The sequence below is a fragment of the Triturus cristatus genome, chromosome 5_1 (genome assembly GCF_964204655.1).
Source record: "Triturus cristatus chromosome 5_1, aTriCri1.1, whole genome shotgun sequence".
NCBI classification, from domain to species: Eukaryota; Metazoa; Chordata; class Amphibia; order Caudata; family Salamandridae; genus Triturus; species Triturus cristatus.
In genome coordinates, this window is record NC_140587.1 from 705,141,231 (window position 1) to 705,155,166 (window position 13,936).

At 46.7% G+C, this 13,936-nt stretch overlaps 1 protein-coding gene across 2 annotated transcripts in view; it reads right to left on the reverse strand.

Annotated features, from left to right (window-relative positions):
* ASXL3 (ASXL transcriptional regulator 3) overlaps positions 1–13,936 on the reverse strand; it is a 306,825-nt gene that overhangs the window by 63,580 nt on the left and 229,309 nt on the right. For both annotated transcript variants that reach the window (XM_085605686.1, XM_085605685.1), the window contains exon 8: positions 3,525–3,644. In XM_085605686.1, coding sequence (XP_085461812.1) covers positions 3,525–3,644 — 120 coding nt within the window. The remainder of the gene's footprint in view (positions 1–3,524; positions 3,645–13,936) is intronic.

Genomic DNA, 13,936 nt, shown 5'->3' on the forward strand with positions numbered 1-13,936 from the left:
TGTGTGTGGTTTTGGCACTGATGACAGGCAGCAGCTTTGATGAGCCAATCGTCCAGATAAGGGAAAACGTCAACGCTATGTCTGCAGAGATGGGCGGCTCCCACCGCAAGGCATTTTGTGACCTCAAAAGGGACGACTTTGAACTGATAGGGCCTTCTGGCAACGGCAAACCTGATATAAAGGCAATGAGTCGAATGTATTGAAATATGGAAATAGGCATCCTTCTGGTCTAGTGCAGCTATAAAATCACCATGCTGGAGAAGCGGGATGATATCGTGAAGGTTTTCCATGTGCAAGTGCTCTGACAGGGTGCATTTGTTTAGGGGCCTGAAGATCAAAATGGGCCTGAGGGAACTGTCTTTTTTGGGTATGAAGAAGTATAGTGAGTACACTTGCTGTATCTTGCTGATGGTTGCGGATGGGTTCTTTAGCCCCTTTGAGAAGGAGGGCTTTGACCTCCTCTTTGCGCAGTGTTTGATGTTCTGTTGATAGTTTGCATTTGCGAGGTGGAATGTTTGGAGGCGTAGAAGTAAGTGCCAGACAATAACCAAGTTGGATAATATCCAACACTCACTGGTCTGAGGTGATCGTGTGCCATGTGGGAAAGAACCCCTGTAGGCATCCCCCAACAGGCATTATGTGGTGGGGGAAGAAGAGGCAAGTCCGGGTTTGGTGGCGGGTGTAGCTACCCTTGCCCCTGGAGTCGTTGCCCCTATAGAACCCTCTAAAATAAGCCCTGGCCGAGAATTGCTGGCCCTGGAAGTGCTTTTTAGAGGTGGAGGCTTCAGAGGAGGTGGTCTTTGAAACTCTCTGGTAGAATGGGCGGTGAAAGGATCTATGTGGAGCTGTTGTTTGAAGCGCCCCCATTATTTTTGCTGTCTCCGTATACTTTTTTATTTTTCTAGAGTTTGATCCACCTGTGGGCCAAAAAGGTGTTCCCCATCAAAAGGCATGTTCAGCAGATTTTACTGAACTTCTGGCTTCAAGCCAGAAATAATTAGCCATGAATGTCTGCGGAGGAGAATACTAGTATTCAACCTCCTAGCTGAGGTGTCAGCGGAGTCTGATATTATATCTTGGCCATGTTTTTATGCTCCTCAGGAAGGTGTTAGAGAAGCTCCTCCATTTCGTCCCAGTGGACAAGGTCATATCTTGCAAGGAGTCCCATCGAATTTGCAATTCGCCAATGGTTGGCTGATTGCACTGCAGCCCTTTCTCCCACCACATCTACGTGTTTGCTCTCTTTATTTGGTGGCGTGGCATCCCCACTGACCTGGGAGTTTGCTCGTTTACAGGCAGTGTTGATGAGTCGGGTGGGAGCTGACCGCGAATATATATAGTGTCAGATGTGTAGGCCTTATATTTTGTATCCAACGTTGGTGTTATAACCCTAACTCTGATGGGATCTTTAAAAATGTGAGGGGTGTGACGAAGCCTGTCCTTGAAACAGGGAGGTAATGGGAGGAGCATATAGTTGAGGAAAGGGTTTCGTAAAGAAAATCCTCTTCTAAGGTCTTCCTGTAGAGTTCCACTTTATGGAATAAGACAGCTCTACTAATGAGTTCCTGTAAAGATGTAAAGTAATCAGGAGGGGAGGGATGGACAGTGTAAAGGTCTGAGTCTGTGTACCTTGGTGGGTCTATATCGTTGGTGGATCACCCTGTGGAGGAGTATTAAACGTGTCCACGCTCTCACCATACCCATCCGTGTCAGAATGCGGAGAATCCTGAGTTGTACAGTTGTAATGTCAGGAGGTTAGGAGGTGGGGAAGGTGAAGGCAAAGGTGGGGGAATGGGAGGTGTTGGTGGTGGAATAGGTAAGGGGCTAGTAGCCTTATCTGTCTTCCTACGTATATTTGCAAGAACTGGAGCGTCAAAAGCTTCCTGGAAAGGTAGCTGCAGTTTAGAAGATGGCGCAGGTCCTGAGGGGACAGGAAAGGATGCCGCCAGAATTAGGGTGGATAACCAGCTGCTTTTGCCTTGAATCGAGCTGTTCTAGAGCTTTTGGAGGATGGGCTCGACTGGTGTACTGGTGTCAAACTTGGAGGTTGATCCCAATATTTTCAGCTCCGAAACTGGCTTTTGTTTCAGTGCCGACAGTCAGCTCGGTGCTGAGGCGGGTGACTCCAAGGGTTGGCTGAAAGCCGAAGGTCGATTTGGGGCGGGGGTGGTCTGAGCCTAAGTGCTTGATCTGGAATGGTTTTTCGGTGCCGAGCTGGAGCTAGTCAGTATGTCTCAAGCAAATGCTCAGTGCTGACCAAGGTCCGAAGGCAGTGGCAGTCCGAAAGCCTGTCTCTGATGTTCCAGAGGGATTGCATACTTTTTGGCAGAAGGCTGCTCAGGATAGTGTCGCGGGGGTAAGGGGCGCCGCACTCACGGACTGCTGAATAGGAAGAAGGGCCTCAATCTCTAGGTCAGAGCTCAAGCTGCCTTCAAGAAAGAAAGCCTCTTCATCTGCAGCCGATGGCCCAGGGTGGTGTTCCCCCTCGACGTAGCCGGGCCGAATAGGTCTGGAGTATTTTGTACGCTCCTCCGAGTCGACGTGCGCATCGGATCTGAAGACTCATTTTGGTGAGGAAGGAGCAGCAGGCATGACGGTTGGCCTCGTTGTGTTCTGGAGACAGAAACATATTAGGGACTTGATGTAGATCGTCCGAGGATATTTTCTGTGGCTGCGAGGAAAATAGCAAAAAGGTGTCCGTTCCATCACCGTCAAGGTATAGTGGAGTGATGCGACAGATATGGGACTAGGCCCCTATGGGCGAGGCCCAGGAGGGGTTGTGGTTAATGTGAACCCAGCTCGATCGAAGTATTCGAATGTCGACGCACACTGGAAAGAAGAGGAACGTGATGGAAGTACAATACCAATGGAGGGAAGGCACCGTGTGAATGGAAAAGAGCCCTGCCACGGTGTTGAACCGGAGCACAGGAGCAAAAGTCCAAACTCGATGGCGGAAAGAAAACAATCTAACAATGGAGTTGTTGCCCGTGCGCATTATCACCAAGAGGAGTCACTCTACCGCGTGAGTCCAAAGACGTCTCTGAAGAATAACAACTTGCACACCTCCGGGCCCAACACTAGATGGCAGGAGTATGCTGAGCATGTATATTTACACCCACACATGCCTTGAACACGAAGTTCCCAGACCCATCTGGATGACTAGTGAGATCCTGAGTAAACTTAACTGTAGGAAAAAGAGCTTTAAATACTGTAATGGTGAGGCAAAATCGAAATTAGGCTACTAAATAGGCAGAGTACTGTGTATATTGTAATTAAAAGTGATGGCTCAATGCAATGGCTGTTAATTAAAAATAAAATAAACATTGATTGCTTTGATAAAAGGTAAGGGAACGGATACAATAAAGCATACGCCCTAACACCTCAAATTTAGTCAGTAAATAATTAATGATTTGCTGCAACTTAGATCCACAGTAAAAAAAAGAAATGAATGATATAACATAGAAATTAGTACTAAATATTGAAAAAATACAACACAAAATTTCAACCAATGCTAGTCTACTTACCTAGTCCAGATTTCTTTAACCGTTTTAAGTGCTGGCTTGTTTGCTTTCCAGTGGGGGATTTTTGCCCAGATTTTGTTTCCTTATCAGAACTGTCACCTTCACCATTCTTAGATTCTGACCCTAAAATTTGAGGAAAGCCACCAAAAACAATATTTTGGTACAGACACAAAGTTGCGATCTCTTTTTGTTATGCTTGTAGATGGGACATGACATCTGCATACTGTACAAATAGGAGACATACGTATAGTGAGCATTTGTCTACTCTACCTAATATCTAAGCCCTATATTGTTCAATATGGACAAAGCATGACTGGTAAAGGTCATGATTACAAAGAAGTGCCATTAAGAGGAATCCTGAAATATAATGTCTGTATTTGAATTCATGAAAATAAAGTTCATACGCGCACTAACACTTGTTGTTCGTTTTGATTTTTTGTGGCGTGCTTCTGGGGTTTCACTCTCTGGTCTAGAGTGTAATGGACCGAAATGCATTTGGCAAGTTTCACTGAAACAATGGATTTATTTTTGGATACCCATTGAAAAATTCTTCATGATATGAATAAAGAATATCAGTGGATCAAAGAATCAACATATAGTCTCATGACTATCTCTTGTTTCAATTAAAAGGACAGTGTACTGATTTCACAAACACTGATCCCCAACGGGCTTGACGCTGTGCTCAGGGGGAACGTCCCCTATTATAGGAGACGCCACTTATAGTGTTTGAATTCACCCAGGGTGAAGCGCTAAAATATAGCAGAATAAGATAAAGAATGTTTGTCATTTGGGTTTCAGAAAGCAGCACGCTCCCTCCTTTCTCTGTGTAATGGATTTCTAATGTGCTGCTACTGCCAAAAATGTGGTGGGTTCTTGGCGCTTGACAGAGCAAACTCGCCACCTACAACCATTGAAGAAGACTATATACACAGGTTTTCAAGACATACCTGTACATAGAGATCAACAGTTAACCTTGGGAATAAAGGTAAGGAATTCCAGCCTTACCATTCATGATTACATGTACTCACTCTTCACCACAACCAACCCTACGAGGGTGACAAGTTTCAGAAGAATTACTAACAAGCATTGAAAATGCAATAGGTCTCGCCTTTGATTAAGTTTAAGCCATTTGCTTTGTTAATGATATTGTATAGCAAAGCAAATGGCTTTAACTTAATGAAAGGCGAGACCTAATGTTAGTCAGTGTCAGTCATGTCAGTCAGTCAGTCAGTCAGTCAGTGTCTGTCAGTCAGTCAGTCAGTGTCTGTCAGTCAGTCAGTCAGTGTCAGTCAGTCAGTCAGTGTCGGTCAGTGTCAGTCGGTCAGTGTCAGTCAGTCAGTGTCAGTCGGTCAGTGTCAGTCGGTCAGTGTCAGTCGGTCAGTGTCAGTCGGTCTGCCAGTCAGTGTCAGTCAGTCAGTGTCAGTCAGTCAGTGTCAGTCAGTCAGTGTCAGTCAGTCAGTGTCAGTCAGTCAGTGTCAGTCAGTCAGTCAGTCAGTCAGTCAGTCAGTCAGTCAGTCAGTGTCAGCTATCTGGTTCTCTGGCTCTAAAGAAACTCTGCTGACCTGGTTCTCTGCCTCTAGAGCAGCTCTGCTGACCTGCCTTAGGCTCTAGAGCAGCTCTGCTGACCTGGTTCTCTGGCTCTAGAGCAGCTCTGCTGGCCTGGTCCTCTGGCTCTAAAGCAGCTCTGCTGACCTGGTTCTCTCCCTGTAAAGCAGCTCTGCTGACCTGGTTCTCTGGATCTAGTGCAGCTCTGCTGACCTGGTTGTCTGGCTCTACAACGGCTCTGCTGACCGGGTTCTCTGGCTCTAAAGCAGCTCTGCTGACCTGCTTCTTAGGCTCTAGAGCAGCTCTGCTGACCTGGTTGTCTGGCTCTAGAGCAGCTCTGCTGGCCTGGTCCTCTGGCTCTAAAGCAGCTCTGCTGACCTGGTTCTCTCCCTCTAAAGCAGCTCTGCTGTCCTGGTTCTCTGGATCTAGAGCAGCTCTGCTGACCTGGTTCTTAGGCTCTAGAGGAGCTCTGCTGACCTGGTTGTCTGGCTCTACAACGGCTCTGCTGACCGGGTTCTCCGGCTCTAAAGCAGCTCTGCTGACCTGGTTTCTCTGGCTCTACAGCAGCTCTGCTGACCTGGTTCTCTGGCTCTAGAGCAGCTCTACTGGTCTGGTCCTCTAGCTCTAGAGCAGCTCTACTGGTCTGGTCCTCTGGCTCTCAAGCAGCTCTGCTGACCTGGTTCTCTCCCTCTAAAGCAGCTCTGCTGACCTGGTTCTCTGGCTCTAGAGCAGCTCTGATGACCTGGTTCTCTGGCTGTAGAGCAGCTCTGCTGACCTGGTTCTTTGGCTCCAAAGCAGCTCTGCTGACCTGGGTTCCCTGGCTCTAGAGCAGCTCTGCTGACCTGGTCCTCTGGCTCTAGAGCAGCTCTGCTGACCTGGTTCTCTGGCTCTAGAGCAGCTCTGTTGACCTGGTTCTCTGGCTCTACAGCAGTTCTGCTGGCCTGGTTCTCTGGCTTTAAAGCAGCTCTGCTGACCTGGTTCTCTGGCTCTACAGCAGCTCTGCTGACCTGGTTCTCGCCCTCTAAAGCAGCTCTACTGACTTGGTTCTCTGGCTCTAAAGCAGCTCTGCTGACGTGGTTCTTAGGCTCTAGAGCAGCTCGGCTGACCTGGGTCTCTGGCTCTAGAACAGCTCTGCTGACCTGGTTCTCTGGCTCTACAGCAGCTCTGCTGACCTGGTTCTCTGGCTCTACAGCAGCTCTGCCGACCTGGTTCTCTGGCTCTACAGCAGCTCTGCTGACCTGGTTCTCTGGCTCTAGAGCAGCTCTGCCGACCTGGTTTCCTGACTCTAAAGCAGCTCTGCTGACCTGGTTTCACTCCCTCTAAAGCAGCTCTGCTGACCTGGTTCTCTGGCTCTAGAGCAGCTCTGCTGACCTGGTTCTCTGGCTCTAGAGCAGCTCTGCTGACCTGGTTCTCTGGCTCTAGAGCAGCTCTGCTGACCTGGTTCTCTGGCTCTACAGCAGCTCTGCTGACCAGGTTCTATGGCACTAGAGCAGCTCTGCTGACCTGGTTTCTCTGGCTCTAGAGCAGCTCTGCTGGTCTGGTCCTCTGGCTCTCAAGCAGCTTTGCTAACCTGGTTCTCTCCCTCTAAATCATCTCTGCTGACCTGGTTCTCTGGCTCTAGAGCAGCTCTGCCGACCTGGTTCTTAGGCTCTAGAGCAGCTCTGCTGACCTGGTTCTCTGGCTCTAAAGCAGCTCTGCTGATCTGGGTTCTCTGGCTCTACAGCAGCTCAGCTGACCTGGTTCTCTGGCTCTAGAGCAGCTCTGCTGACCTGGTTCTCTGACTCTAAAGCAGCTCTGCTGACCTGGTTTCACTCCCTCTAAAGCAGCTCTGCTGACCTGGTTCTCTGGCTCTTAAGCAGCTCTGCTGACCTGGTTTCTCTCCCTCTAAAGCAGCTCTGTTGACCTGGTTCTCTGCCTTTAAAGCAGCTCTCCTGACCTGGTTCTCTGGCTCTACAGCAGCTCTGCTGACCTGGTTCTCTGGCTCTAAAGCAGCTCGGCTGACCTGGTTCTTAGGCTCTAGAGCAGTTCGGCTGACCTGGTTCTCTGGCTCTAGAGCAGCTCTGCTGACCTGGTTCTCTGGCTCTAGAGCAGCTCTGCTGACCTGGTTCTCTGGCTCTAGAGCAGCTCTGCTGACCTGGTTCTCTGGCTCTAGAGCAGCTCTGCTGACCTGGTTCCCGGGCTCTACAGCAGCTCTGCCGACCTGGTTCTCTGGGTCTACAGCGGCTCTGCTGGCCTGGTTCTCTCCCTCTAAAGCAGCTCTGCTGACCTGGTTTCTTGGCTCTACAGCAGCTCTGCTGACCTGGTTTCTGTGGCTCTAGAGCAGCTCTGCTGACCTGGTTTCTCTGGCTCTACAGCAGCTCTGCTGACCTGGTTCTCTGGCTCTACAACGGCTCTGCTGACCTGGTTCTCTGGCTCTACAGCAGCTCTGCTGACCTGGTTCTCTGCCTCTTGATGCACAGCGAGTGTGTGTGTACATCAGGGGGTCTCATCTCCTCCAATCATTAAATACAGCACTGAGCTGCTTCCCGACAGAGGGTCACGATAATGTACACAAAGGCCGAGTACCCTCCAGGCGCCTGTTCCCGCAGCCCTGCTTCCAACGGCCCTGCTTCTGTGTGCACAGCACCAGGGCACAAGCACGAGTCACAACAATCGCACATGCGCGGTGCACATGTTCATTCTGTGGTGTGTCTTCATCACCTCTAAGCGGTGAGTGTCCCACTGGGGCTCATTGCATCCTTGCCGTGCGAGATCTAAGATGACGCTGCACTCCCTGTGTGACGAGCACCCACGCTTCATCCAAGGCCTGGCTAACTACCCCGAAGACCACTGGGTTCATGTCCGCAAACCAGAACATGTATAACAATTATACATTGTATCCTTAACTAGGACCATTCAGACATACCTTTGTAGTCCAACCCCGCCTCACACGAAATATACTCGTCAGCTCATCATAATGCGCTAATGAATGCATGAACAGATTGCTTTAAAAAGCTAAACACCAGAGAGATAAGGTGCATTGATGATACAGCAGAATTCCACATTTTGCAAGGGTGGGGGGCTGAAGCAGGAGAGGCTGTCCGAGCAGCCATTGCAAGCGTGTGAACGGCGCTACAAATGAGAAAAAAAAAAGGTGCTTTGAGTCCTTTAAAGGAAAGAGTATAAATCCGCCTGTAAACAATCCAAACCCGGTGGGTGTGCCTAAAAGGTGACAGGGTGGCAACAAGGAATGATTGGCATGCCTTCAGTGCAATCATTGCACTGTCTTTGGCATAATTTGTGACGTCAAACCACGCACACGAATGAAGGCTGAAGGCAGAGCTGGGAAGAGGCTTCTGGAATCGTATTGATTCCAAGAAGTCTTGTATGACGAGGGCAGCGCATGCGCTGCCGACGTCAGGCCGAGACCTAATAAAGGTGTTTTAAGCATAGTAACTATCATCTGTGGTTGAAAAGGAGAATCCACAACTCCTCACACATCATCCTCGGTGACAAGCTTGACCATTGGATACCCTTAACATGGACATCTCCACAAGAATCAGGCATCCAATAAGAATCACCATTTTCTGTGGGAGTCTGCTGCAGCGAGCAGGCACAAAAGGAATGAAAGGGGATTAGCACAAATCTAACAGAAGGTGAGTCAAGTGCTAGTGGTCTGGCAGGGATAGCCTACATCAATGGCAAATAACAGCTGAATAATTGCTCTCAACTTAGATTAGAATAATTTACATTCTTTAGAAATGCATGGTCCAGCACTAAAATGAATCCCTGTATTCAAAGTGCTGCTTCTTCATTGTGAGCCATATGAGATGTGCCCAAGAATATGTAAGCACAAAAACACATAATGGGCAACCTCAAAAGAGAAGTGGGAAGTATTATAAATAAACAAGTTTTAATGAGCGCTGCAGAATGATGTCCCAATTGGAAGACATGTCGGCAAATCTTTAAAAATAATCAGGAAACTACTTTTTTTTTTACACAAGGGACCGAGCACCTATTCATACATAACAAAAACCAGGACACCCAGATAAAAAATCTTCAGTATTTGACAATATGCATGTAATTTCTTGAATGAACTGAATTCTGACACGATCATGATGAACTAGATTCCATGCTAAACACCAGAAGCCACAAAGAAACCATCTATGAGTTGTAAGCCCAATGATGAAACCATGTATCTATTAGAATGGCTGTTTAAAGGTTTTGGAGGGCCCACAGGAACTACTTGGTTTGACCCTTAAGAGGTTGGTGGCATTCTTTCAGAACAGTGATGCGGTTTGTGTTTTCAAACTAGAAGCATACTACATGTTACCAAATCTCACAAATGTGAAAAAACAAGGTGCATGGTATTAATAGGACAGACTGCTAGACACTAAGGGGCACATACATCAACGTAAATACCGATCACAAACGGGTCGATTCGCAGACTGGTATTTTTGCTTTTAGGGAATCGCAAATTGCGATTCCCTATTTGGGATGCATCAAAGCCTTTCCTAAATGCTATTTCGCATTTAGGAAACGCTAATTACCATCAACTGCAAGTTGATGGTAATTAGCAAAAACTTGCCATGTCGCGCACACATATGCCCATCACAGATGCCAAATTTGGGGGTGCAGCAGGGTGGCCTTTAAGGCCCCCCTAGCACCCTTCAAATTGCATTCGCAATTTGCGGGTACCTATTTGGTACTCGCAAATTGCGAATGGCTTCCCATTCATTTGTATGGGTCTCTAGGCCCATAGGAATGAATGGAAGGCATTCCTTAATTGCGTATCGCAATTTGCGGTTCGCAATTAAGGAATGTGTAGGAATCGCACATTTTTTTAGAAAACCTACATGCATAGGCAATTGTGATTCCTTAATAGTGATTCCTTAATAACCGCTATTAAGGAATCGCAATCTCCTAGCTTGATGCATGTGCCCTTATGTACCAGAAGGGCATCATTTCATAAAATTACATTGACATTTACTAATTTTTCCAAAAATAATACCATGTAGACTGCCTGACGGACACTTTCCAACGAAACAAAAGAAAAACAATAATTCAGTCCATGTACGCTTTGGGGGTCCCCTCACAGTGCCTATATACATTTACAAGGGTGATACAAGTTTTCCTCCCCATTATAAAATTTTGTCATGTGTTTACAAAATAATAATAATAATTTTTAAAAAACATCTTCACCCAACCCACATTCATGTTAGAATACCAGAACACCCACAGGTGTAGGACATCAAGGATGACTAGGAGGATGAAGAACACAAGAACTGGATACATTAAGGCTTCAGTGCAATACACACAATGAGATACAATTTAACAAATTCTAAGAAGTAGAGCACAAGGTTGGGATTACACCTCAAAGCTGTGATAAATGAAACAAGGTAATCAAATTATGTCTGCAGTGGAAATACAGTATGGGCCAAACAGATATTAACTACATCCGGAGACATTTAGCATCAACATGTAGTGTTATAGTTAGGTGATGAAATAAGATAAAAACGAATGTTTAAAAATGACAAAACACTGAAATTCACCAGAAAGTATTTACTAAACTAACTATACTATATGAGCTATCTATAATATATCTATCACTGCTTATGACCTCTCATATTGCATCACTCATGACACAGCCAACCACTTTGGGACAGATTGGTAAAAAGTGACTTAGTCGATATTGAGACCTAAGAGGCACAGATAAAGGGTTTTTACATCTGTGGAAACTGTAGAGTCTTCAAGTAGAGAAAAAATAGAAGGGAATATCAGAGTGTATGACAGAAGAAGAAAGAAAATACGAAAGTTTATCACATGTGGCAAGACATACTAATATGAACTGAAGGAACCCAAGAGTGTATACTGGGAGTTTTAAAAGGTATTGCCATATTGTACATACTTGGATGACCATTATTAAAAGATACTAACAGATATGAGAACAACTAAGATTGATGGCTCAATATGTGATAATGTGGGTAAGTATATCTTAATGTGACCCGTCCAAGATGGTGCTCATTGTACTTGTATTCCAAAATAAATAGTCCTTTCATCAAGAGGATAGTCCATTATTTATGTTTGTAGTCTGCGGTTAGAATATCCACCAGAAAGAGCATTACAAAAGTTATGTAACTTGTTCTTCCGATGGATACTTCTGACTGCTGATTCCTCACCTTGTGAATAGACACCAGAGCAGTAGCCCCTATGCTGGAGGGTCTGTGGAATGTCTCAGACCAAAAACAGGAAAAGTTTTTCTCTCAACAGACCTAGCTATCAAGACAGTAGTGTTTCATGAACATGTGAATTGAAGTCCACATTGTAGCCTAACAGATGTCAAGAACAGGCACTATGCTTGCCAAGGCATTGGTAGCAGCCTTTGCTCTTGAGGGATGAGCCCTCTAGTAGGTGCTTCTAAGCCAATTTGAAGCAGATTTTGATGCAAAGGACTATTCACGTTGAAATCGTTCTTTCTGTAACGCCTTATCCTTCTTTCATCTTGCAAACCTCACAAAGAGCCGATTGTCCACTTAACAGTCCTTGGTACAATTGGTGTAAAAACTCAAGCTCTTTTGAGATCCAAATGATGGGAGTCTTTCTGCCTCTTCAGAGGGATGAGGTGGAGGAAAGAATGCATAGGGTGGTGGATTGTCGCAAACACAAGAAAATGATGGACGGACCGCTGAAACTTTTCAGACACTCACCCCTAGTCACAAATATGGGTTGAATCCATCATCCGTTCTTTAGCTCACTTAGCCACCTCAGTTCAGACTCAGCTATATGCAAATCAGTCTTGACCCTGTGCTTCATAGGAACAGTCTAGTCCGAACTGCCAACCCAGGTCTTCCCTGATCCGGAAACAAGCATCCTGGGACTGGTTTCGGGGTAACACCCCTCATCAGCCAGGCTAGCTTGAATCCAGTGGCAAAGTGAGCATGTGGAGTGACCCTGTCAAAAACACATCACAAAATCTGATGTAAATAACAATGGTTGGTCTGGTAAATGTAAAAAGGCTGACAAATAATCTTTAATGGTGTCCAGAGCAATTCCGTGCTGTGCAAAATATAGCAAAAATAAGCAACACTTCTGACAATTTGGACTGCTGCGGTTCGAACAACTGAAAGGCACACATAGCCAGAAACATCTCCCAAGCCCAATGTAAATGTGTTTTTGTGGACAGACATCTGGCTGTTAAGATGACATCCACTACCTCAGGAGGAAGCTCAAAGCAGTCACCTGTCACTGATCAATATCCACGTATGGAGGTCTAAGTTGTGCAGACCTGGGTGTAAGACTCTGCCCTGCTGCTGCGACAGAAGCAGCAGCTTGATAGGGGGACAGATGCTCATGGCCAGAAGTTTCAGGCACCACGCTCTTCTGGACAAATCCAGAGCCAGTAAGATAAATTGTGCCCAGTCATTCCTGCTCTCCTTCAGAACTTTGGGCAGGAGAGGTTGTGTGGGAAGGCATACTAGAGTTTTGAGTCCCACTGTAGGCAGAAAGAGTCTATGAGGGGGGAGTCGCCTTGGGAACTTCAACACGCAAATGTTTGGACACTGCATGCTCTCAGCAGTACTGAAGAGATTGATCCAGACACCCTGCTCCACCCTCTGAGTACAATTGCGGTTCGTGATCAGTTAGGCAACGCTGGCAGTTTGCCCGCCCTGTTGTTCAAACATTTGGCTAGGTGGTTGGTTACTAGGGAAATGCCCAGCCGGCTCAGCCCGTTTCAGTGGCAGAGAGACTCCTGGCACAGGACCCAGGATCCCAATCCACCCTGTTTGTTGCAATACCACATGGCAGTCGTGTTGTCCCTGAGAACCTTAACCAGCCTGCCCTTGATGAACAGGAGGTAGGCCTTTAGTGAATCACCCACAACTCCAACAGATTGATATGGAGTTGGGTCTCTCCTGAAGACCAGAGCACTCAGATGTCCACCCCTCCCAAATGGCCTCCCCAACCCAGCAAAGGTGCATCTGTAATGATATATACTGGGTGGCGTAGGGAGTGGGGGCTACCACCAGTCAAATTGCAGTAAAGAAGCTACAAATGCAGGCCTTTGGCAGTCTCCTTCAAAATCTGGATGAAATCTCACAGGTTTCATTGGTGCTCAGCCCACCGAGACTTCAGATCCCACTGCAGAGCCTGCTTATGACATCTGGCATGTTCCACAAGCAGGATGAAGGAGGCAAGAAGATCAGGAAGCCCCAGTCTCTCTCTGAGATGCAAGATAGAGATTGAAACATCAGGATCATAGCCCTGGACTTGTTGAGCTGGTTGAAGGGCTTGAATGAGCTTTGTATCCAGAACAGCTCAGATGAAAGCGAGCCTTAGGGAAGGAGTCAGGTGTGACTAGGGCACGTTGACCGAGAGATGTGAGGAGGTTTGCCATCGTTTGGTGGGAATCTATGTTTGACTGTGGCGAGCCAGCCTTCAGCAGCAAGTCATCGATGTATGGGATGACTGGTATTCTGAACCTCTAAGGATGTGCTGTGACCACCACCATCACTTTCGCTAACATCCAAGGAGAGCACAGAAAACTGAAAATGCTTGTGGCCCACTTTTAACCGCAAATAACATCTGTGGGACTGCAGAATGGGGATGTGAAAATAGGTGTCCTGCAAATGCAGTGCTACCATTCAGTCGCCTTGATCCAGGGTAAATAGGACTTGGGCCAGCATGAGCATCTTGAATGTGTCCTTCTCGAGAAAGAAGTTTAAAGAGCAAAGGTCTAAAATAACACAAAGTCCTCCATCTTTCTTCAGCACCTGGAAATAACAGAAGTAACATCAAGTCTCTATTTCTGGTACTGGGACTCTCTTGATGGCTTCTTTGTCCACAAAAGCCTGGGTCTCAGTAAGATAGATGGATTATGATACTTACCGAGT